General features: G+C 45.9%; 10 protein-coding genes across 10 annotated transcripts; 7 read left to right on the top strand and 3 right to left on the bottom strand.

The window, feature by feature from the left end:
- The first annotated feature begins 243 nt into the window (after positions 1-243).
- On the top strand, positions 244-979 carry RpL31 (ribosomal protein L31). The gene is made up of 3 exons (XM_017250518.3): positions 244-265; positions 439-698; positions 761-979. Exons 2-3 carry the CDS (start codon positions 475-477, stop codon positions 909-911), a joined length of 375 nt encoding a protein of 124 aa, XP_017106007.1. The 5' UTR covers positions 244-265; positions 439-474; the 3' UTR covers positions 912-979.
- clos (closca) lies at positions 936-18,555 on the bottom strand. The gene is made up of 13 exons (XM_017250504.3): positions 18,298-18,555; positions 16,365-17,233; positions 16,137-16,311; positions 15,920-16,086; positions 15,800-15,865; positions 15,008-15,742; positions 13,860-14,949; positions 13,403-13,785; positions 13,140-13,345; positions 11,573-12,324; positions 11,340-11,513; positions 1,381-1,801; positions 936-1,327 (listed from the first exon to the last, which is right to left on the bottom strand). Exons 1-13 carry the CDS (start codon positions 18,461-18,463, stop codon positions 1,009-1,011), a joined length of 5,523 nt encoding a protein of 1,840 aa, XP_017105993.2. The 5' UTR covers positions 18,464-18,555; the 3' UTR covers positions 936-1,008.
- On the top strand, positions 2,137-3,523 carry LOC108131570 (putative N(4)-(beta-N-acetylglucosaminyl)-L-asparaginase GD10667). The gene is made up of 2 exons (XM_017250507.3): positions 2,137-2,323; positions 2,387-3,523. The coding sequence occupies exons 1-2, from the start codon at positions 2,214-2,216 to the stop codon at positions 3,471-3,473; spliced, it is 1,197 nt and encodes a 398-aa protein (XP_017105996.2). The 5' UTR covers positions 2,137-2,213; the 3' UTR covers positions 3,474-3,523.
- On the top strand, positions 4,245-5,329 carry LOC138925505 (putative N(4)-(beta-N-acetylglucosaminyl)-L-asparaginase GD10667). Its single transcript, XM_017250509.3, has one exon. The coding sequence runs from the start codon at positions 4,268-4,270 to the stop codon at positions 5,258-5,260; it is 993 nt and encodes a 330-aa protein (XP_017105998.3). The 5' UTR covers positions 4,245-4,267; the 3' UTR covers positions 5,261-5,329.
- On the top strand, positions 7,845-9,139 carry LOC108131572 (putative N(4)-(beta-N-acetylglucosaminyl)-L-asparaginase GD10667). The gene is made up of 2 exons (XM_070278668.1): positions 7,845-8,007; positions 8,074-9,139. Exons 1-2 carry the CDS (start codon positions 7,925-7,927, stop codon positions 9,113-9,115), a joined length of 1,125 nt encoding a protein of 374 aa, XP_070134769.1. The 5' UTR covers positions 7,845-7,924; the 3' UTR covers positions 9,116-9,139.
- Positions 9,276-11,356, top strand: Map60 (Microtubule-associated protein 60). The gene is made up of 2 exons (XM_017250505.3): positions 9,276-9,906; positions 9,961-11,356. The coding sequence occupies exons 1-2, from the start codon at positions 9,635-9,637 to the stop codon at positions 11,000-11,002; spliced, it is 1,314 nt and encodes a 437-aa protein (XP_017105994.1). The 5' UTR covers positions 9,276-9,634; the 3' UTR covers positions 11,003-11,356.
- LOC122320928 (RWD domain-containing protein 2A) lies at positions 12,736-18,290 on the top strand. The gene is made up of 2 exons (XM_017250513.3): positions 12,736-12,874; positions 17,346-18,290. Exon 2 carries the CDS (start codon positions 17,348-17,350, stop codon positions 18,209-18,211), a length of 864 nt encoding a protein of 287 aa, XP_017106002.2. The 5' UTR covers positions 12,736-12,874; positions 17,346-17,347; the 3' UTR covers positions 18,212-18,290.
- On the top strand, positions 12,739-24,377 carry LOC108131573 (clavesin-2). The gene is made up of 4 exons (XM_017250511.3): positions 12,739-12,874; positions 22,542-22,853; positions 22,917-23,283; positions 23,344-24,377. The coding sequence occupies exons 2-4, from the start codon at positions 22,555-22,557 to the stop codon at positions 23,617-23,619; spliced, it is 942 nt and encodes a 313-aa protein (XP_017106000.2). The 5' UTR covers positions 12,739-12,874; positions 22,542-22,554; the 3' UTR covers positions 23,620-24,377.
- On the bottom strand, positions 18,648-19,982 carry LOC108131569 (neuropeptide FF receptor 2). Its single transcript, XM_017250506.3, has 3 exons — positions 19,956-19,982; positions 19,268-19,897; positions 18,648-19,205 (listed from the first exon to the last, which is right to left on the bottom strand). Exons 1-3 carry the CDS (start codon positions 19,980-19,982, stop codon positions 18,648-18,650), a joined length of 1,215 nt encoding a protein of 404 aa, XP_017105995.2.
- LOC108131574 (alpha-tocopherol transfer protein) lies at positions 20,170-22,374 on the bottom strand. The gene is made up of 4 exons (XM_017250515.3): positions 22,180-22,374; positions 21,268-22,112; positions 20,839-21,211; positions 20,170-20,496 (listed from the first exon to the last, which is right to left on the bottom strand). Exons 2-4 carry the CDS (start codon positions 21,564-21,566, stop codon positions 20,242-20,244), a joined length of 927 nt encoding a protein of 308 aa, XP_017106004.2. The 5' UTR covers positions 21,567-22,112; positions 22,180-22,374; the 3' UTR covers positions 20,170-20,241.
- Positions 24,378-24,533: the final 156 nt, after the last annotated feature.

The raw sequence follows: 24,533 nt of genomic DNA, 5'->3' as shown, positions 1-24,533 counted from the left end.
TGGTCTTAAAGTAATCAAAGAACATTTTAGCTTATTTAAGGCATTAAATAATAATGTATAAATGCTGCCAAAAATGTAAATAGTGGTAATACCTTTTATTTAAAGAGTAAAATTTACAAAAATGGAACACTTTATATTCTCCGGCAACGCTATGGAGCCCAACACTGCCACCCGGGTCAAATTTTACAAAAATATCGATATTTGTTCAAAATACATACATGCCATCCATGTCTTCCTCTTTCTTTTTAACCTCTGATTCGAATTGGTATGTACGCCCCACGTGGCTTTTTCCGTAATTTCCAAGCGAAAATACCAAAAATGACATGAATATGTTGTGCCTGGCGAATTGCTTTGCGTTATTTCGGCTGTGGGAATATGCCCCATGTGCAATTTCAGTGAGCATTGTTCAACTTTGCTAAACTGCATTTTCATTGACAGGACAGTGAGTTGCACCGTTCCGGATTAAACAGCATAATGACCAAGACTAAGGGAGAGAAGATCAACAAGTCGGCGATCAACGAGGTTGTGACCCGCGAGTGCACCATCCACTTGGCCAAGCGCGTCCACAACATCGGCTTCAAGAAGCGTGCCCCCCGCGCCATCAAGGAGATCCGCAAGTTCGCCGAGAAGGAGATGGGCACCACTGACGTGAGGATCGACACTCGTCTGAACAAGCACATCTGGTCCAAGGGTATCAGGTACGTTATAAAAGTATTCCTGATAAATTATACCATACTAATAATTATTCTTTTTTTTAAAGGTCTACTCCATTCCGCGTCCGCGTGCGTCTGGCTCGCCGTCGCAACGACGATGAGGACTCTCCCAACAAACTGTACACCTACGTGACCTACGTGCCAGTGTCCACCTTCAAGAACTTGCAGACCGAGAACGTCGAGTCCAGCGACGATTAAGCGAAGAATTAGAAGGCCCATGAAAACGGTTAATAAAAAGTAAATTTTTATTTAGAAAACCAAAACAAGTGTTGTGCAAAATGCTAAATCGAGTGATCTAAAGTGTGGTAAACTGCGGTCGCAGTATGTAAACGGTTTCGTCCGTTGCCAAGGACACCAGCTTCGTGCCGGACACCTCAATTACCCTCAGTTCGTTGGCCTGGGGCAGACTGCTCTCCCCTAAAATCTCCTGGAATCCAGCTGCGCCGCGGTACTCGAATATCGTGAGCGATTGCCGGGGGAGGAGATTCGACACCAACAGAAGGAGATCCTTCGACTCTGGCAGATGCATGAATCGAATTGTGCGCATTTGTTTGGAATCTTGTAGTTCTAGTACTTGGACCAGATGCAGGTCGGTTAGGTCGCCGTCGCTAAAGCTGTGAAAGACTACTTTTGAGACATGATTTTCGTTATTTGCTCGAGGACCTACCTGTAAATTGTGATTTCTGCTGCTGGCGCGGATGTAAGCACCGCCAGTAGTCCCTCTTCCATGTCCGTGTGTTGCGGAATAAGCTCCAGTTGCTCCACCTGCTGTCCCTGAAACAGGTCTCGGACTAAGGTGTAACTACCATTATTCCACTTCCACAACTCCACAGCTCTGGTGGTCCTCAGCAGAATGGGCATGTCATCCGTATCTGTGGCAAGTAGCAGCTGTTTTGCATCTCGCCTGGATATGTTAGCTTCTCGGGGTTTGTTTTGGTTGTCGATGCATTTAACCACTATCTTATCGTCTTTGTTGGATCCCAGACACTGAAACCCGAGCAGGCCAAACTGCAAATCGTTGACTGTTGGCCATTCCTTACGAATGGGCTCTGATAAGTGTTTGCTGAGCTGCATCAGCTGGGACAAGCCTGAAAAAACAATGGCTCTGGTTAAATAAAATAATATGGACTAGTGAATACCCTGATCTAGGTGGTTAGGGTGATTTGAAATAAAACAGATATATATTTTCGTTTAGGCTTTATGTTGGAGGGCAAAGGTAGGTACTTTCATTAATTAATATTCCAATTGGAAGCTGATTCTTTAAAGAAGGTTTTAAGATATTTTACCGAAAAAAGTCAAATATTTTTAGGGAATCAGTCAAGCCTCATAGCCTCCAGGACTCTTTTTAAAGAGTATTTTAAAAACAACCGATAAGACCAAAGTGAGGTTAGGCTGCGGAGTATTTATAAGCAGCTCTCAGTGTTTGGACTTGCAGTATCGCAATCGGAGGCGTAAAAACAAAGCGAATATCTTAAATTAAAAAAAATTGAATTTTAAACAATGAGGGTATATGTTCCAGGATGCGTTTGTCTGCTTTGGCTGGCTTCCTCGGCATCGGCGGACTTGAGTCAGCCGCCGGCCACAACCAAACCCTCTCCGTTTCCAAAAAAGTAAGAATGGGGAGGCGATACCATTAATATAGTTACTAATCTTATAGCCCCACCCCCCAATAGTGAAAAGACCACTCCTCCTATGAATGCAGATTTACAGACGAAACACAGGTCCAGAACAAACGGCCCACTCCTGCCCATGGTGATCAATACATGGAACTTTACGGCTGCCAATGTGTTGGCATGGCGGATCCTTAAGCAGAGCCCGGGAGGGCTACGGCAAACGCGCAACGCCGTTGTGGAGGGCTGTTCCAAGTGCGAGAAACTGCAGTGCGATGGGACTGTTGGCTATGGAGGCTCACCAGACGAGCGCGGAGAGACTACACTGGACGCAATGGTGATGGATGGCTTGACCATGGATGTGGGAGCTGTAGCGGGCTTGCGGCGCATCAAGGATGCCATCAAGGTGGCTCGTTTTGTCCTGGAGCACACACACCACACTATGCTGGTGGGAGACGCAGCTGCTGACTTCGCGGTATCGATGGGATTCGAGTCCGAATCTTTAGTCACGCCCGAGTCAAAGGAGAAGTGGCAGCAGTGGACGGCAGAGAATTGCCAGCCGAACTTCTGGAAGAACGTTTATCCAGATCCCAAGATATCGTGCGGCCCTTATAAGCCCAAGCCTACGGCCCTGACCCGCTGGAAGGAGGATCGGGCCCGGTACGAGTACGACATCGGCCACAAGAACCACGACACCATTGGAATGATTGCCATCGATGTAGAGAACAACATTCATGCGGGTACTTCCACCAACGGAGCTATTCACAAGATACCGGGACGTGTAGGCGACTCGCCGATACCTGGCGCCGGTGCCTATGCGGACAATGAGGTGGGTGCCGCTGTGGCCACTGGGGATGGGGATGTAATGATGCGTTTCCTGCCCAGCCTTCTGGCTGTGGAGGCTATGCGAGCCGGAAAGCCGCCAGCTGAAGCCGCCGAGGTGGGCATACGTCGCATCCTGAAGCACCACAAGGACTTTGTGGGTGCCGTAATAGCTGTGGATCGCCTGGGTAATTATGGGGCTTCGTGCTACGGGATGAAGGAGTTCCCATTTGTGGTCAGCAGTCCCGCGAAAATGGATCAGCCCACTCGGCACGAACAAGTTAGATGCATTCCGCCCCAAGATCAAGTGAATGTGGTAAAATTATAAGCAAGTTCGGGGATAAAATTAAAAAATAAATACATTTTTTTAAACAAAAACTTAAAAATATGCAAGAAATTTGAAAAAATTTGAGTTTTTAATAGTTAACCGCGTATTTCTGTGTTGGAGATACCCATTTTGGAAGGTGCTTAAAATATATTATTTATAACCGGTACTTCTGGAGTACAAGGGTATAGTGTAGTCGTATGAATTAATGAATGTTTTCTTTGCTATTAAGAAAAACTAGAGCATCGGAAGTCAGTTTTGTTTATTTTTGAAGATGGTTGCGTTTAACGCTTAATGCAATAATGGATTTGTAGTTTGTTTGGTTCGGTTCTTTGTTTCGGATTCTGTCAATATAGACTACTTATGTAGGGCCTTTGTGGTTCTGCTGATAATAGATCGGTACTTGCTTAGGTGTTGCAGTACTATACTATACAGTACTATCACCAGTGTGGGGGATAGTCAAAACCCAGGGACTCCTTTTAAGAGATTATTCCAAAAACAACCGATAAGACCAATAGTGTGAAAAGTGAGGTGGTGATGCCGCTGAGTATTTATAAGCAGGTCTCTGTGATTGGACCTTCAGTATTAAAATCGGAGCCGTAAAAACCTTATTTTAAGCAATGAGAGTATTTGTTCCAGGATGCGTATTTCTGCTTCTGATGGCTTCGGCGGCATCTGCGGACTCGGGACCGTTTCCAAACAGGTGAGAATAGGAATAATAGGAAAATAGTACACCTTCTAACCGTGGAGAAACCACAAATATGATTAGGACCAGAACAAATGGAGCACTCTTGCCCATGGTGATCAATACATGGAATTATACGGTGGCCAACGTTGAGGCATGGCGCATCCTTATGCAGAGCCCTGGAGGCCTTGGACAAACGCGCAATGCCGTGGTGGAGGGCATCAACGAGTGCGAGAAACAACAATGCAGGCTGACTGTTGGCTATGGAGGAAGTCCCGATGAGCGCGGCGAGACCACCCTGGACGCAATGGTGTTTGATGGTAAGACCATGGATGTGGGAGCTGTAGCGGGATTGCGGACCATCAATGATGCTATCAAGGCGGCTCGATTAGTCCTAGAGCACACGCACCACACCCTGCTGGTGGGAGACTCTGCTTCGGACTTTGCTGTGTCCATGGGATTGAAGTCGGAATCTCTGGTTACGCCCGAGTCCAAGAAGATGTGGGAGCAGTGGACGGCTGAGAATTGCCAGCCGAACTTCTGGAGGAACGTTTATCCAGATCCCAAGATATCGTGCGGTCCTTATAAGCCCAAGCTCACGGAGGAGATCCTCCGGCACGATAACGAAATCGACCACAAGAGTCATGATACCATTGGAATGATTGCCATCGATGTAGAGAGCAACATTCATGCAGGTACTTCCACCAACGGAATTATCCACAAAATATCGGGACGTGTAGGGGACTCGCCTATACCTGGATCTGGTGCCTATGCGGACAATGAGGTGGGTGCCGCTGTGGCCACTGGTGATGGGGATGTAATGATGCGTTTTCTGCCCAGCTTTATGGCTGTGGAGGCTATGCGAGCGGGAAAGCCACCAGCTGAAGCCGCCGAGGTGGGACTACGTCGCATTCTGAAGCACTACAAGAACTTTGAGGGTGCGGTTATAGCGGTGGATCGGCTGGGAACCTATGGCGTTGCGTGCTACGGTATGAAGGAGTTCCCATTTGTGGTCGGCAGTCCCGCAAATATGGATCAGCCCACTCGGCACGAACAAGTTAGATGCATTCCGCCCCAAGAAGAAGTGAATGTGGTAAAATTATAAGCCAGTTCGGGGATAAAAATACAAAATTAATACATTTTTTTAAACAAAAACTAAAAAATATACAAGAAATTTGAGTAAATTATAATTTTTTTATAGTTAACAGTCTCTTTTTTACTTATGATGGAGATTTGGGAAGGTGCGTAAAATATATTATTTATAACCGGTATTTCTGGAGTACAAGGGTATATTGTAGTCGTATGAATTAATAAATGTTTTCTTTGCTTTTAAGGGAGGAGTAGTAGAGTTTTGAAAAAATCGAAAATTTTGTTTTCTCTTAAAAATTTTCTTAGGGTCTTAAAAATAACATATCAAAAGATAGAGTCCGGAAAAAGTGTCTAAGTGTGGAAACTTTCCATTCTGCGGCGATGCCTCACAGGTATATCCCACAGTACTTAAAACTTCAAACGCGTTTTTCTCGAAACCGCATTTTTTGAGTTGGCCGAACACATAACTCGAAAAACTCTTAACCTATCGATCTAATATTTTGACAGTATACTCAGAATACCTATGTCTATCGACACACGTAGGATATTGCTTACTTTTTTTTATCAAAAATTTTATAACGTTTTTTTTTCGTGAAAATTGAAAATTTTTTTCAATCACTCACCATTTTGCAAAAAATCAATATATCAAAAAAATCCTACGTGTGTCGATAGCCGTTGATGTACAGAAACTAACCAAACTTGATTTTTTGTTCTAGATAAAAAATTAAGGACGTTAGGTGTTCGGCCATGAACCCCCTTTAAAAAAATAGGACCTACGAATAAAGGCTTTAGAGCCGCGATTCTGTTTTCGATTTATTTAAAAAAAAAATTATTTTGTACTTTAAATAAAACTTCATTTACAAATTTTCGATTGGCTTTTTTATTTGTCCAAAAAAAATTCCAGAAAATCCGTTTTTTTCGCCTGTTTCACAGATGTCCCCCGCTAAAGGGGTTATATACAGTTGTGATGGGTGAAAAAATCGGTTTTATTGCATATTCTTTAAGTATATACTGTTGAGAATACTCTCACAAAAATTCATAACGATCGGAGGATTAGAACCGAAGTTGTACCTATTTATAGCGCTCAACTGCACATTAAACTTGAAACCTTAAACGTGATTATCTCAGAATCTTGTTTTATCGAAATTACCTTTGCGGAGGACACGATTACTATAAAACTATTAATCCGATCAACACCAAATTTTTACCACTTATTAATTATGATAGTCATGATAGCTAGTCATGATAATAGCTTATGATAATAGCTAGCTAATAGCATAGGCAACACAATATACTAACAAAGTTTTGTTGAATTTTTGATTTCGGATGAACCGTTCTCAGAATATGGTGTCCACCGCAAGACACCATCGAAAAAAGACGATCTTGGAATTCGGCTATAACTTTTTACTATTTAATATTTTTTTTATGAAAAAATTTAAATAAGTACCCAGAAACATGTACTAAACAACGTCGGTAAAACATTTTTAATAAAAATTTTCTATGGTGTCAAAAAAAAATCTATAAAATTTCATTTTTTTTGCGCGGTACAACTGTATATAACCCCTTAAGGGGAGGCTCTTTTGGATTTTTCCGAAAATTAAGCAAACTTTGAGAATGGATTGCGGGAAAATGAAAAGACATACGAACTTTAGGTTTTGAACTTTTTATTCGTTGTTTATTAACGATTAAAAAAAATATTCAATATTCAGGAAATTCAAAATGGCGGCTTCAAAATGGCGGATCTCGTAGACCTCTATTTTTCTGCTTTGTCGAGTGTAGGGCCGCTGGTAGTGAACTCAAATTAAAAATGTATATAATTTATTAAAATTGAGGGAATTGCCTATGCCTTATACCTAACGACAATTAGTTTTGGTAAAAATAAACCAATTTCATGGACGTTTAAAAAAAAAATTCACATTTATTCTCTTTTTTTTTACTTTGATCTCGTTTAAAAATTATAAATAAACAATTTTTTAGGTATAAGGCATACAAAAAAGTATATACTTTTAAACATTTTTTGAATGAAGGAAATCGGATCAATAGAACGAGCCCTGTGCGCGACAAGAGGTTTGAAAACATGGTTCCGAGAAAAACGCGTTTAAAGTTTTTAGAAACAATGACTTTAGATAGCTTTCTTGTTATCATGGGTATGTTTGAAACGCTCTAGCTCAAGAAATACGCGTCGCATCGAAATATCCCTTGGCACGTATATTCTACACATATTTAACTTTCATTTTATTAAAAAAAAAAAATTGATTTTTTCAAAAAAATCCAAAAGAACCTCCCCTTAAGAAAAACTAGAGCATCGGAAGTAAGTTTTGTTTATATTTGAAGATGGTTGCGTTTAACGCTTAATGCATTAATGGGTTTGTAGTTTGTTTGGTTCGGTTCTTTGTTTCGGATTCTGTCAATATAGACTACATATGTGGGGCCTTTGTGGTTCTGCTGATAATAGATCGGTACTTGCTTAGGTGTTGCAGTACTATACTATACAGTACTATCACCAGTGTGGGGGATAGTCAAAACCCAGGGACTCCTTTTAAGAGATTATTCCAAAAACAACCGATAAGACCAATAGTGTGAAAAGTGAGGTGGTGATGCCGCTGAGTATTTATAAGCAGGTCTCTGTGATTGGACCTTCAGTATTAAAATCGGAGCCGTAAAAACCTTATTTTAAGCAATGAGAGTATTTGTTCCAGGATGCGTATTTCTGCTTCTGATGGCTTCGGCGGCATCTGCGGACTCGGGACCGTTTCCAAACAGGTGAGAATAGGGATAATAGGAAAATAGTACACCTTCTAACCGTGAAGAAACCACAAATATGAATAGGACCCGAACAAATGGAGCACTCTTGCCCATGGTGATCAATACATGGAATTATACGGTGGCCAACGTTGAGGCATGGCGCATCCTTACGCAGAGCCCTGGAGGCCTTGGACAAACGCGCAATGCCGTGGTGGAGGGCTGCACCGAGTGCGAGAAACAACAATGCGAGCTGTATGTTGGCTACGGAGGAACCCCCGACGAGCGCGGCGAGACCACTCTGGACGCAATGGTGATGGATGGTAAGACCATGGATGTGGGAGCTGTAGCGGGATTGCGGACCATCAATGATGCTATCAAGGCGGCTCGATTAGTCCTAGAGCACACGCACCACACCCTGCTGGTGGGAGACTCTGCTTCGGACTTTGCTGTGTCCATGGGATTGAAGTCGGAATCTCTGGTTACGCCCGAGTCCAAGAAGATGTGGGAGCAGTGGACGGCTGAGAATTGCCAGCCAAACTTCTGGAGGAACGTTTATCCAGATCCCAAAATATCGTGCGGTCCTTATAAGCCCAATCCCACGCCCCAGACCCGTTTGATGGAGGATCGGGCCCGGCACGATAACGAAATCGACGACAGGAGTATTGATACCATTGGAATGATTGCCATCGATGTAGAGAGCAACATTCATGCGGGTACTTCCACCAACGGAAGGATCCACAAAATATCGGGACGTGTAGGGGACTCGCCTATACCTGGAGCTGGTGCCTATGCGGACAATGAGGTGGGTGCCGCTGTGGCCACTGGCCACGGTGATATCATGATGCGTTTCCTGCCCAGCTTTCTGGCTGTGGAGGCCATGCGAGCGGGAAAGCCACCAGCTGAAGCAGCCGAGGTTGGACTACGTCGCATTCTAAAGCACTACAAGAACTTTCTGGGTGCGGTTATAGCGGTGGATCGGCTGGGGACCTATGGCGTTGCATGCTACGGGATGTCAAAATTCTCTTTTGTGGTCAGCAGTCCGCAAGAGCCCTCGCGGATCGAAAGAATTACATGCATTGCGCCCCAAGATAAAGGAAATGTGGGACAACAAGCCGGTTCGAGGTAATAAATAATTTTAGTATTTAAAAAATATATAAGAATAAGCAAGAAATTTGAATAAGAAATTTAAACTTTTCATTATTAACGGTCATTTTCTGTGTTGAAAAGTGATCGTGGTTATTACCGGTTCATTTTATGTAGAATATATATCATAGAATCTATATATATTTAAAGTGGAAATGGTTTGCGACAAATATTTTTGAACACCTTAATAAAGTAATACATGACACGACTAACAATAATACAACATGATATAAATATTATTTCATTTTATTAAATTTGTATAATCGAGGGCAAACTGTACGCGTTCTGGTATTTTTCGATATTACGGTCACATTTTCCGCCAAATCGGCGTCGGTTATACAGAAGAGGAAAGAGAAGGCACAGAGAGGCGAAAACAGAGAGTGCAAAACCAAGCGAAAAAGGCGGCTGCAAACAATTTATATTTTTCGCTTGTGGGGCTAAGAAAAAAAACCTCAAAATTATTTCCAACACGCAACCCGCGGGACGCAAGACGCTGACCAAAATGGCAATTCAACTGGATAAAATTCTAGCGGACATTGCCAAGGAGAAGGCCTTGCATCCTAACAATGGCGGATCGACCAAGCAGGAACAGGAGGAAGCCTGGGCCAGGATCGGGCGACTAAACAAGCTATCCGTTCACGAGACGCGCTCCATCTTTATCGTACTCCAAAAGAAGTACGAGCAGGAGAAGGTCAAGGGTAATTCGTCATGGAAGCTCTTTGGTCTGATGCACCAAATCCACCAGGAGCCCAAAGTAGTGGTCAAGGAGGAGAAGTAATTATGGACATTTTATTCACACATAGCGATCTAATCTTTAATGTATTTTAGCGAACAAACACCCATGGACGAGGTGGAAGAGTATGAGATGCTGGAAGTACAGGAGCAGGAGGAGGACGAGGAGGGCCAAAATTTTGGCCAGCCGGCAAATTCAACTGGATCAGCTTCTTCGGACGGTGAGAGTCCCACAAAGTCCCACAGTACCGGCTCACCGGACAAGGAGGAGCGGGTGTACTCCAAACCGATTGTGGACACTCCACGTCCGACTTTCGAGGAGAAGAAACTGCTGAACACGATGGCCAACAATACACCTCGGGCCTCGACAAACAACTCTGTGTCTGTAGCAGCAGCAGCAGTCCTACAAAAGAAGGGTATCACCGTGAAAAAGGCACCCAGTTCGGTTGCAGCAGCTGTCCAGAAATCGACACCGGTACAGACGCCTGGCCAAAGTCAGAAAACCCGAACCACTATCCAGTTGCCCGAGTCAATAAAGCGCAAACTATCCGAGGATTATACGGCAGGAGCTGGAGCAGGAGCAAGCGGCAGAAAATTGGCAAAGACCAACAGTACCAAACAAGGTACTGGTGTCAGCATTCCAGAGCCCACGCAGACTAGTAATGTGGTGCACACCACCACCGCCCAGCTGATGCAGGTGAAGAAGGAACGTGATGACAATGGTTCGCCACCGCCAGGCATCAACATCATAACTGTACCGTCGGCGCAGCAATTGAACGGAAGCGGTGGTGGTGGACCAACATCGTCCACGGCTGCTACCGTTGCATCCACCTCTGTTGCATCCACGAACGGCTTTTCGCCGCATATCGAAGAACTAGACTTCAAAAACGACATAATATTCGACTCAAAGCTGAACGCCGCCTCCTCGAACACACCCGAGATTATTAACCTGGGAAACTTTGAGAACTCGCTGCCGCCCACGTTCTTCAAGAATCTGTGCAATTCGTCGCGCCACGAGGCCCTCGGCTTGTACGTTGCCAATGTGATGAACCGGCTTTCGTCGCGAGCCTCGGCTAAACTGGAGCTGGGCATCTTACGCGCCATTGTCGACGTGCAGAGCGATGAGCTGGAGCATTAGGAACATTTAAGAGCATCTTCATTTGACTTGAATTGACTAAGCGACACAAATTACTCAACTTAATTATTAGAGAAAAAATTGAAGGTAGTTGTGAAGTCCTGATTATACCTTATCTTGTATTATTTATAATAAATTTTTAGAATGTCCAAGTTGGGTTAGTGTACAAAGTATTTCGTCACGGTTACTTTCTTTATGATTGGTCATAAAGAGTTGGGAACTGTCTAACTGACTCTGTGCATGTCTCAACTATGTTCTATTTATTAATTTTAAGTATTAAGATTCCCTAGTATAAGTTCTAATGTGTCACTTCATATGCGAATAAAGCTACATAACTCACTTGAATTAAGCTCAAAACGCTGTTTATCCAATCGCCAATTGTAGTAGATTACCTCCTTTGTGTTTTCGTCCCAAATAGCCAGGACATCTTTGTTTCCTGCATCTATGATTTCCAAGTGATTGGATTTGTGAGGCAACTTTTGCAGAATCATGTTTTTCAGGACTTTTGGTGGATCTATTAGGAGTATAAGGAAATTTAGTTTATTTTTATATTTAGTTTTATTTTATGCTTACTGGAAAACCGATCTTTAATGGCAGCTACATTATCCCGCAATTCGATGTCATTGGAGTCTACTCCTCGCTTCCATTTGTAGCCTCCATCCCACAAGTCATTGTTCCCAACTTCATACTCTCCCACGGAAAGTGGTTGAGTAAATATCAATTGGCCTTCTACATGAAGATTGGGTCGATTTTGAGCCTTGTTGAGTAATAATTCATTAACTGGTAGCTCGTTAATGACGTCCACCCAGAGATTCTCCACATTGTTGCTGTAGATCCGCTGCTGTTCCGGGAAGTTGTTGGCCACCAGCAAAGGACTATTGGATGATTGGTTAGTGTCGCGAAGAAGGAGTTTTTCTGGCTGCCAGAAAATTCCATTAACGGAACCATTAACCCGCAGATCATTATAGAGGCTAACACTTTCCAGTCTAGTTGTACCGGAAATACTGTGATTCCCATAAATGTAAGCAGCTTCGTTGATCCATTTGGCTATCGGGACATCTGCTACCTGGCTGCTATCCGTGGCATAGAGCCTGCTTATAGTGGCTTCTTTGACAATTTTCGGTGCATCAATAGTCGTTAGAGAGCCAATATTATTTTTGTTTATTGTTAGGACATCATTTGCTGGGTTTAATTGATTCACAAGTACATTATTTAAATTTCCGGAAACATAGGCTTTCGATAGATTCCACTGCCCACTGACGGTGTGAACACCGTCAGTTTTTAATGTATTTGCCACAAAGTCATTGAAATCCAGTGAAAAGTTTCTATAAATTAATATTATTAAATAAGAAGTATCAGATTTAAAACAAGCAAATGGCGCGAAGAACTAGTTCATGGTAAGAATACCAAGAATATCTGGCAGCACAGTTTGTATTGCCAGATTTTTATGGTAAACATTTAAATAAAATAAAATCTAAGGAAAAGTAGAAAATCAAAATGGTTTAAATTCTATTTTAAAAATTGACTGTCTACAAGAGCTTTTTGTTTTCCCATTTATTTATATAAAAAATATTTGTTTTTATTATTGATCATTTAAAAGGCCAAATATTATGGTAAAGTTGCCAAGTTGGCAACGCTGTCCACTAGCCTCAGCAGGTAGGCCATTTTGATTTCTTAACTCAATAAAATACAAGGAATGCCTTTTTCGAGGTAGAGTTCGAAGCGCGTTTCGTTTGAGTGGACTACTCCAGTGCTGCTAGGACACCAGTCACCCGGTGTGATATGTTCAGGTGGTCGATTGGATACGAGCCAAAACTGCCCAACCGTAAAGAGTGCATTTAAACAATCTAAAACAGCCTGCAACCTGCACAAAAGGTAATTAACCACCTGTGATTCGAATTGAGTTCCTGGTTAAAACGTTCAGCTCGTTAAAACGCGTTCCCTCGTATTTTGCGCCTTTTGCAAACGTGTACAGAAATTTCACCTGCTAACGCTCACAGCTGATGGCCCCACCAGTGGCTCTCAAACTGTTGGCTCGTAAACAATTGCAAAAGTGAAACGTGATACCTAATAATACAAATGCCCCAATTACCCTTTGCCCCCCTATTTTAACACTCTGTACTCTGGACAACACACTCACCCTCCGCTGCCACTGCTCTCCACATCGCTGCCGTTGCTACTGCTGCTTTCTATGCCACGTAGTTCCACCGACTTGGCTGCCGGAGGCTGGCCAAACGTGACGTCATGCGACGCCAAGCTCATTGGAGTCTTCACTTGCTGGCCTCCGCGTGTCCGGCTGAAGTAGTATTGCTTGATGTCCACCACCTGGCGTCCGTTGATGGGGCCCTGTCATAAAGTTGGGATTTGTTTACTTGCTAGGCATTGTGCTGGGCAGATGTTTACCTTCATCTCCAGCAGACCTTCAAAGTTGGAACTGTCCAATTCCACTCCCGTCAGTTCAATCTGCTCGTTGTCCAGCCACACCTGATCCAAGAGCTCGCCAAGGTGATGCCCGTTCAACTGATGAATAGTGGGCGGCCGTGTAAACTCCACCTCCTCTGCATGGAATGTTTCGGGTAGCTGGCCACCCAAATACCTTGACAGTGGTTCCAAGGGGTAACCATTGAGGCTGCTAAAGTTGCACAATCCTGTGGCCGTCAGATCGCCAGCAATGCTAACTGGTCCGGATAGATATCCGGGATTGTTCTGATAAAGCATATTCTCGGGAATGAGGAGACCGTTCAAGCGACCCACCTGGATATCTGACTGACACACAATGGGGTTCTCTGAAAGGTAATCAGCATGAATCAAGTATGTTTCTCTGTAATGTTTTATATTTTAGAAATGGGCATTGACTCACCAAACTGAACTGCTGCCAGATGCTCCGAGGCGTTGAGTCTATAGCTGCGGCTGACCAAATCCCCCAGAGTGTGATTGTTGAGTTGTCCCTTGAGCCAGATGCCCTGGCGACTCTCCAACGAGGCCAGCTGCTGAGGTGCCGTGAATCCCTGATCGCCGTCGGTTTCCAACCAGCAGCGACCGAAGCGATCGGCTTCGATTCCATTCAACGAGTTGCTAAAGCTCAGGGAACTGATGTTCACCGAATGCCCGAAGCTAAAGTCACCCACGTATTTAATGTTGCCTGCCAGCTGCTGCAACTGCTGCTCCAAGTGGCCTATGGTCACCTGGTTGATGTTGCCATTCAGCCACAGGTTCTGGGCGTGTATGGAACCATTAAAGTCCTTGGGCAAGTGCCAACTGTGCAGAGATTGGCTACCATGTCCGTAGATAGCAGACAGTGGTTGCTTGAAAATCAAACCATTCAGGTTCAGATCCCCAAGGGTTAGGTTCTCAGCGTTCAAGTGGTTGACAAAGATTGTGGCATTTGACTCCTGATGACCACTCAGCTGGAGATAATCCTCCAATGGTCTGCCATTAAGGGCCACTAAGGATGAGTTAACCTGATCGATCACCAGGCCTTGAATTTGAATTGGAATTTCCACCGTTTGATTCCCGCTTTTGGTGAGCAGCAGTTCCGTCAGATTCTCCACATCGACACCATTCATCCACTTAACCTCACCGAATCCCCCACTGATTTCCACGCTCTGGGGAATCGTCTTGCTGCCCTGCACGACCTGCACTTCCTCTACGTTCAGCTGAACAAGATTCTGCAGATCCTGAGCGTTAAGGAAGCTTAGATCACTGTCATTAGCCCTAACTGGTTGCAGAAACTTCAAATTGACTTCCTGGAGGGGTTGAACTAAGCTGAGACCTCGTTTTAAGGTCTCTGCTGCTGACTTCTGTGCGGATTCATCCAGCAAATCCCCCACTTGCAGCAGTCTACCGATGGTCACATCGCCGTCTATAACATAGTCGCCTTGGAGATTCAGAGACTGGTGGGTTACCTTGACGGGAGTCATGGCCCTCAGCTCGGCGCCACTAAGTTGACCCTAAGAAACATAGACAGCCTTAATATTTGTTTAAGAAAGTCATGTCTTTCCCGCTTACCGCGATGGTGATTGGTTCCATGACTCTCACGTTCTCGAATCGCTTGGATCCCTCGATGACCTGCGTGTGATTGGCTTCCCGGAGCAGCAAGTCGAACTGCTGACGATCGATGTGGATGTGGTTCAGTCGCTGATTCATGACCAAACGATTCACCTGCACCGGCTGGGCGAACTGCACGTCCTGCTGGACAATAAAGTCGCCCCCGTCCACTGGAATCAGCTGACCCAGCAGGCGGTTGCTCACCTCGTTGCCGTTCACTTGGACTGCTTCGGAATCCAGATGTTCCAGCTCAACGGCAGCCTTAATGAACTGCACATCCCGACCAGAACGCTTGACAGTCTGATCCTGCAGCTTTGTCCAGTTAACTTGGTTAAGTCTGCCCTCCAGTTGCAGATCTTGGACTGTCAGATTCTCCAGCAGTGGCTTTTTCTGTGTCCTTGGCTTTGCTTTGTACTCCTCACTCACGTACACCTTTCCGGCGTGAATGGATTCGTAAAGAGGAGTCTTTGTATCCACTCCATTGATACGTCCAGCTTGCACAGTGCCAAGGACTACCAGGGTATCTACTTTCATCTCCTCGAACTTGTATTCCACCATCTGTTTCTGCATAGACCTCTTGCTGGGTTTTCTTCCATTAGAGGCTACTGCATTCTTCTCAATGACATCCAAGGCCTGGTCGGCATATTGCAATGCTTTCCAGTAGCTGGGAGTCAGTTTCATGTGAGGATCTTCAAACTGTGGATGTGGGTTAGTGAGTTAGTTACTAAGGATTCTAAAGATTCCCTGACTTACCAGCTTGGCTGTTACTCGTTTGATGTGAGCTGTTTGTAGCTTCTCTTCCCTTTGTTTCAATTTTTCCTTTTAATTAAAAAATTAGTTTTTAAAAGAATTAAGGGATATTCTATTACATACCTCTAGCTTTTTGATGATTCCATCCACATCGATCTGCTCCAAACGCTTTCTCTGCTCCCGTGCCCAGTCTATTATTTGTTGGCGGAGCATGTTGGCATGTTCGTCTTGCTTGAAGAGCGGCTGGAAGATGTTCGTCTCATTGGCGGCCATGTTCTCATTAGAAATGACTGAAAAAGGTTGAGCTAGAGAGTCTGGATGGTTAAAAAAGATATCTTACCCAAGTAGCTCTGCTGAGCCTCCTCATAGCTCCTCATCCTGGCCACTCCGCGGCTAAAAGCTCCTTCTGTGAACTGCACCTTCGACTCCTCGAATCTCCAGTCATTGAGGTTGTAGATCTTCACATCCTGCTTGTTGCAAGCCACCAAAAGCAAGAACTTCTCGGATACGGAGTGCTGCAAGAAATCTGCTCCAGCAACAGTCCAACTTGCTATAAAAGATCACCTACCTGAACGGGTAGAAAGCGCTCCAGGGCGTAGAAGCTTAGTTTCTGATAGGGTACGAACTGGCCCTTTTCGAAAACATAGATCACGGTGTCGGCCTCGCCGTGCTCTGTACTGGAGCCACCAATGGTGTTGCCCAGGATGAGGAAGTGCCTCCGACTAACCTCGTTCACCGGCAAACTAAAGTACTTGACATCCACGGCTCCGTTGCTTCGAAGTCGCTGGAATAGCTGGAACTTTTGGGTCTTGGGATCGTATCTGTAGACCTCCGAGTGGATGGCGGTGCGTCCCTCGGCATCAGCATAGTTAGCCACCGCCACGTAGTCGGTGTAATCGATGCCAAAGGCCTCCAGGCGACGGGCATTGGAGCAGGGAATTGCGCCTAGGCGCTGGAAGCTTCTACCCATCCACTTGAAGTAGGGACACTGCCGCTGCTTGGCGTTCGATCCCGAGTCGAAGGCCTGCAGTAGGGTCAGGTCCTGGCTGCTTATCCGCAGATACATTCCCCGCATTTGGAGGCCCGAGAAATACTGCACAGCTCGTATTCCGGTGTCGGGAGACAGCTCGTAGATGGGCGAACCCTCGCGTGCCAACTTCACGGGCTCCGTGAGGTTGTAGCTCAGGGCTATATAGCCACGCCCGGCAAAGGCCAGGCAGTCCAGGCCCACTGCCATGGGAGCGGGAAGCTCGAGCAGCAGCTTGTAGTCCTGTTCGTCCTGGTGCCAAGCGTAGACGGCGAAATGACGCAGTCCAGCCGGATCTTTGCGCAGGGCCGTGGCATACTTGACAGTGGGCAGCTGGAGGATGCAGATGTCCAAAGGGAAGGGCACTGGCACCGAGGCCACTCGCGTCAAGCCATCGAAGCTAAAGCTTGCTGGAATAGGATACTCTCGTGTGTTAGCCTTGCTTGTGTAGGATTTGTAGGCCTTAAGCTTAGACCGCCGCCCGCTGACTAAACCAAACAATTCTCTCACATTCTCTGTTAGCCATGGCCGAGGATGAGCTGCAAACCTATCGCCGCTGCATTGGCCAGCAGCTGGAGGAGCTGGAGTTGCTGACCTCCATATATTGCGGCCCCGGGGAGCTGCAGATGCTTGATGCCGGCGTGGTGGCGGATTTCAATGAATTCCTAGCCGAAGATAAAGGCAAGTCGTTCACCGATCTGCCTTCGCACCTGGAGTACATCGTGAAATTGAATCTAAGCAACAGCCATAGCGTGGAGGTCAGGGTGGAGCTGCCACATCTGTATCCGCTATTGGAACGGGCACGGGTTAGTGTGCACAGTCCCCTCCTCGGCAAGTCCCGCGAACATTGCCTCAAGACTGAGGTAGAAAATTACCAAAATGAACTGCAAGTCGAGGAGACGGAGCCGTACATCTTCCAGCTACTCAGTTGGCTTCTGGAAAAGATCGAGGAGCTGCTCAAACGACCGGATAGCGAGTTCTCAGAACCGAAGATGCCTCCCGAACCACCCCAGCCAGTGGCTAGCCACCTGGAACGCCTGTGGATCTACTCGCACCACATCAAGTCATCGGCCAAGCGGCAGGAGCTGATACGCCAGGCTCGTCAGTTGGACCTGACGGGCTTCAGTCGCCCCGGCAAGCCCGGCATCATTTGCGTGGAAGGGGCGACCGACAACGTCCAGGAGTTCTGGCGCTGCATCAAGGCCCTGCGGTGGCAAAAGATCAGCTTGGTGCGAACGGAACCGCGGCAAAGGAAGCGCGGATTCGAGGACTTTAGCGAACAGCTCTTCAACGAGGAGGATGGTGTCATGGGCATGGGCCAGTTCATCCGATTCCTGGAGTCCCATGGCTTTGCTTACATGAAGTCTGAATTGTTTGGTTTAGCCTGAGAGGCGGTGGTCTAGATTCTAGCCAGATTCTAGCCACTTTTAAATTATATTTGTTAATAAAGTTGTTATTTGAATTGAATAGAGACCTTGGTCAAAGAAATGCGGCACATCGGCAGCCCGCTTGTGCTGCACCGCTTCCTGATCCGAGCTGAGAAAGTGGGTGGGAAATGTCTCCTCGAAAAGCACTTGGAATCCATGACCCCAAGGCACACTAACCACAAAGACTAGTAACACAAACAGTATTGTACACATTTGATTCACATATATTTCTTGGATTTTTGTAAAAACTATACAAAACGAAACATTCAGAACTGTACCACGTGCAAGGTTAGAGAATACTCCCCAGCTGGTTTCATAAAAACGGTTTCTAAAGCTTTTAGTTCAGAGATCTTGGGCCAGCTGATAGGGGTTACTATTACAAGATATAGTTAATTACTCAGATAAACCCATCAGCTTCGATCTCTGGCACAAGGTTGTCTCCAGGTTCGTCCCGTATCCTTTCCGTGGCCTTGGTCGTCGGATAACTTTCGGTGGACAACTCCCTGCTCAAGTCTACTTCCACAGTCTTGGGCTGTTGAGGTTCCACCGCTTTTTTAATGGAAGCTTTCCCCTTCTTCATAAACGCACAATAGCAACAGTGGTCTTCAGGATTCGATTCCCTCCTTAGCTTTGTGGTTTCTCGGCATCGTCGGACCCAAGAGATCTGGTTGTAGGCCCTACGGAAGTTCTCGTTGTTGAATCCGTAGATGAGCGGGTTGACGGCGGCATTGAGAAACATCAAGTACTGGGAGATGTACCAGAAGAGCTGCATACCACTGCTCACGGATATATCCTCGTCATAGTACTTCTCCCGTAGCACCACCAAAATGGTGAAGGGAAGCCGGAGGGCAGCAAAGACCACCACCACGATGAAGAGGGTCTTGGCCACACTCCGTTTGTAGCTGACCGTCAGAGGATTTTCGCGGCTCCTGAGGCGCTTCTCGTAGCGATCCAGCTGGTTTGAAGAGCTCTTTTAATCCCAGACTTCCCAGGAAAGGAATACTCTTGTAGACTTACCTTGTAGAAAATGGCTATGTAGCAGATGAGCATGATGCCCAGGGGAAGCCACACCAGAATGGTGATCAGCACGTACCAGTACTTTGGCAAAACCACAGTGTTCTCCTTGCAGTACCGCTCGGTGAAGTTCTTCCAGATGCGCACCCTGTAGGACCGGTAGAAGGCCAAGGGTGAGGCCAACAGGATGCCCGATATCCAGGTGGAAACGAGAACTATTTGGGCGCCCCTCGTTGTGAGACGGGTCTCCCTGGGCAGGACGATGGCGGTCAGGCGATCGTAGCTAACAGCTGAGAGATTGAGGACCGCTGTGATGAGGAAGACCACCACCAGGAAGCCCTCCAGCTTGCAGCCGACGCAGCCCAACTGATAGTTCTGGTAGAAGTCGTTCAACATGAACATGGCAGGGCAGATGGCCAGCGTGAGCAGATCGGCCACTGCCATGTTGGCAATGATCATGTTCGTGGGCGTTCTCAGGGATCGATTGGCGACTATCAGATAGACCATTACAATGTTGCCATACAAACCGAAGGCTATCAGGGGCACAAAGGTGCAGATCTTCCAGGTGATCTCGACATCGGGCTTGTGCAGCCAGATGCGCTCCGCCGGGAAGTCCCACTTGCTAAAGTCGAACTAAAGTGGGAATGGGAACATAAAAGTGATATAAACACAGGTTCCTGCTGGTACTAACTTCTTCGCCGTTGGAGAACGTTGTCATCCCGTTGACTTCTGCAGAGGAACTGCCCCGGGCGAGGTGTTAATTAACACGACCAACCTCTGATCCCCCCATGATTTGGTTAACTGATTGACAAAGCCATTAACAGGTGTCACAGATAGGGCCAACTAAAAGCAAATGGCTCTGCGATCCGGCCATCTGTTGCACCTGTCTCGGCGGTGCTCCCGTGTTTCTAGTTAAGCCTTTAATGGAGACCACACTCCTCTGTCCTTTTACAATTAATTTTAATACTTTTTCGCATCTAATCGATGTCGAGCTTGCGGAAGGATCCCTCCACCCCAAAGAGTGTGTCGGCAGTGACTCGTTTGCCGGGTCGCAGTTGCTCATTGACGCCGTACTTGGTCTCCTCGCGGAAGTAGTCCTGGTAGGCCACCAATCCCTTCTCCATCTCCGCCTTGATGTCGGCTATGCGTCCGTTGGAGCCACCAAACTCCTCCGGCAGGTATTCCCTCGGTATCACCTCGGCCAGTTGATCCAGATTTTTATAAACGTGAAACTGCGAGGAGGAAAGAGTGGCTGGGTGAGTCAGGCGGAAGATAAAGTGTCTGCAATAAGCCCGCCCTGATAAGAGCCCTGCCTGCTTGGGCAACTGACCTCAGGCAATGTTGCACTTGACCATGTGTGAACCTTGCCAAGGAACTTGCAGTGATTTGTAAAGTTTTAATTAATATAGTGGTTCAAGGGTGAGCGAACGCGAAACCTCTTGACGGCTCTTATCAGTTTCTGGCCCGGCTGGCTGATAATCCTCGCAAAGTGGCCTCCGATAAGGGTCTAATTTAGCTGAAATTCCCCCCACAACTAGTCAGCTATTTTTGGGAGCCAGTTCGCCGGCACTTACCCGTTGCTGCAGCTTGCTGGGCATGAGGCTCTTGGCCAGATTGAGGAGCGCCACTCCCTCCTTGGGACAGTTGATGAGGTGGACGCCCTTCAGGCGGGTGGGTTGAGCCTTCTCGGCAAATACTCCCATTTTCTTGATTAGCGTAAAGTCCAGCTGGGCCAGGAAGCTGAGGCTCAGTTTGCCCATGTCTATGATCTCGATGTAACCGCTAATATTGCTGTTGTCATCCTGGCTGATGGCCTGCTCCGAAATCATTGTCTGGAACCGGAATAGGTCCAATAGCTTGAACGACTTGGGATCGAACTTCTCGTAGGTGGTAAGCTGCAACCGGGGGCCACCAGGACCCCAGGGCTTGGGCAATCGTACATAGGTCCTAGAAAGATTTTGGGTTAGTTCTTCAATTTGGGACAAGAGATCACTCCAACACACCCCGTTCTACACAGAGCTATGTTCTTCTCGTCCATGGTTCGGTTGCCGAATAGCTCCGGCATCAGAGTCTTGATCGTGTAAAAGTTGTCCAGCTTGGATTTGGTCTTCTCCAGACTGAACTTGCAGCCGCGCAGGAAACCAACGAGGAACTGGTCATCCTGGCGGGCCTTCAGATGCGGCTGCTTGGACAGCCAGTTCCTGAGAGCCTCCAGATCGGCGGGTACTCGCTCCTCCACTTCGTTCAGCTCCGTTTCGGCGATGCGCCTCAGTTCGACGCTCAAAGGACGCAGCTCGGCCATGGCGTTAAAGGCGTTAGCTTTCTGGCAGCTGGATGGCTACTAAAACTTTTCTCAAATCACTCGGCCAATCCGTAGCCAAAAAAATAACCGTCAAATGCTAATCTACGGCCTTTATGGCCACTCATTCTAACTGATAGCGAACGTGGCTCCGGCTCTCTCCCTCTCCTTTCTGGCCAGATATCTCATCCGCTTCAATCCGAACATCGGGCATTTGGAAGCGGTCGAAGTCTCTCCCGCGAGATAAGATTGCCAGTCGACTGCATCAGTGGCAAACATATAGATATAATGGAACGCTGACTGTGTGCAGCTGCTAGGGGAGCTGTTTGGACGGCGTCGTCTGGGCATCGGACCACGCCATAGACTTTATCTTATCGCGGAATCGGGTTGCACAGTTGGCCGGAATTACCCAGTAATCGGTCTTAAAGTTAATGCCATTTCTAGTCCTTTTCAAGAGGATGTAGTTGCAATCGGTAATCTGTAATCGGGGATCTATAAAAATATTATCTTGAAAATCAAAAGTCCAATCCTCGTCCAAAACTAATTAGCCTGAAATTCAATAAATTAAGGAATTAAATATATATCCCAGAGGCTCACATTAAAATAGAAAGTATACCCCTTGGTGAAATACAAGAAAGCTCATTGATTGATTTATCATATCTGCGAAACATTTCTATTTGTGTTTGCTTCTATCGGTCACTGATATGGTCTAATCGGAAGCCACAATTCGTTGGATCATAGTGAGTTTGCCCTTCGGACGAGTTTTTCGGGTAACCGCGAACCAGTGTACGCCATATTTCATATGAACGAGGCTTTCCGATTCGATTCGGCATCAGAATTGGAGGAGTTCGGTCCAGGCAGGCGGCGCTATTTCGATTAGTCGTGTGTGCGCACCTGGCCAGAGAACACACCCACATAACACACACCTTTCGGCATCGGAATCCTCTCCCTAAATTAATTGTTTCGTCCGTATTACAGTTCTCCTGTGACCATGGCCAATATCCGACCGCTGGCACCCGAACTGGCCCAAGTGGCCAGAGAGCAGCTCAATGAGGTGGACTCTGATGTGGTTACCAAAATCCAGGCGCTGCGCAACTGGCTGAATCAGGAGGAATACATTGAGGCGCGGACCGATGATCAGTTCTTGGTGGCCTTTTTGCGATTTTGTCACTGGGATCTCGAGGAGGCCAAAAAGCGGATACTCTTCTACTATACATACAAGACCAAAGAGCGTGAGCTGCTCAAGAGTCGTCTTGTGGACGACAAGCTTCTCGAGCTGGCCCGATCTGGGTGAGTTTTCTGGGGATCCCCGTTTTTTTTTTTTAAATATTTTTCTATTGAATTCTTTTCTAGAATATTCACCTCATTGCCCAATCCTATTGGCCCTGGTGGCCCTCGCATTCACTTTACTCGCATGGGTCACATAGAGCCCTCCAAGCACAGTGTCAGCGACATATTCCGATTCCATGCCTTCCGTGCCGAAATCGAGATAAATACGGACGACAACTGGAACATAGCCGGTGTGGTGGAGATCATCGATTTCACCAAGATCCCCTATTCTCTGGTACTGCAGTTCGATGCTGGCATGTTTAAGAGAATGAACGCCTTCCTGGAGCATGGCATTCCCGCGAATTTAGTGGCCACACACATTGTGAACGCCTCCAGGGAAACGCAGTTTGTTTTGGGATTGGTCAAGGGTGTGATGAAACAAAAGGAGTTGGTAAGTATTCTAATGTGTACTCGGTTTTTCCAAACTAATACTAATATTCCTCCCTTGTAGCTACACATCCATCCAAACTTAGATTCACTGCAAAAGGCTATTGGCAAGGAATACCTACCCGTGGAGATGGGCGGCGAGAATGGTTCCCTGGCGAATGGTCCGTCTTGGTACGAGACTCAGTTCAACAGCTTTTCAACATACTTCAGGGAGGACGAGAAATACGTGGTCGATGAAAAGTTGCGGGCAGCTTGCGAGAGGGATCAGGAGAAGCCACCACCTCTGGTAGGTGGTTGCGTGGCCAACGAGGGATCCTTTCGCAGGCTGAACATTGATTGAGACGTGAAATCGCAGCCCGGGAATTTAGATGTATATTCCGATGCATACACCTTATATACAACCACACAAACACACACAGAACGGTCCGGTACATATATATACATAAACTAAATGTATAGAAACTAAATCGCTATAGGGATCTTTGGTCATAGCAGAACCTGATATTTTATAAAACGGAACCATAAAAAAAAGCAACATCGAAACTAAAAGCAACTTGAACAATATTATAAAAAGTGCACACTAAATACGGAAAAGAAAAACCAAGAAAATGAAATGCCATCAAATGGCTGCAAAAACCTCACATTATTGTCGATTATAATTTATTGTTGTTATCAACGCACATACTACACCTACATATAATACTACATAACATTCTAACGTCCGACCGTGGGGGGGCCTACTTCAAAGGTCTCCCCTCGATTTATCCTTCTCCATTTAAAACAACGCATTTTCATAGCGAAACCTCGACGTCTTCTATTTGCGTGCTAAGTTGTTGTTGGCTTTTATTTAAACGGTACATGATACATATACGCATATATATATTTTTTCGATAATTTTTTCGTTAGTTAAGTGTCGTTTCTACTAATTTTTGATACTAGTTTACACATATACAACATACATCTATATTTATAGATAAATACAAACATATGTAGTTAAAATACCTACAGTTTAAAAAATGACAGTGTATTGTAGAGTCCCAATGTTGAGTGCGTTAATAAATTAAAACGAATTTGTTTAAATGTCGGTATGAGTAAAAATGATGTATTACCTGTTGTGGCGTTCATATATCTTTGTGGGACAATAAGCTTTATCGCTGAGCGATAAAGGTTAACTAGGTTGTCATGTATACCTCGGTATCAATATTTTGTTAATCTGAACACATGCTGTAGATGCTTTTGGGGAAAGTGATTATT

The sequence above is a fragment of the Drosophila bipectinata genome, chromosome 2R (genome assembly GCF_030179905.1).
Source record: "Drosophila bipectinata strain 14024-0381.07 chromosome 2R, DbipHiC1v2, whole genome shotgun sequence".
NCBI classification, from domain to species: Eukaryota; Metazoa; Arthropoda; class Insecta; order Diptera; family Drosophilidae; genus Drosophila; species Drosophila bipectinata.
The sequence above is the reverse complement of the archived record's forward strand: the minus strand, read 5'-3'. Positions and strand labels throughout refer to the sequence as shown.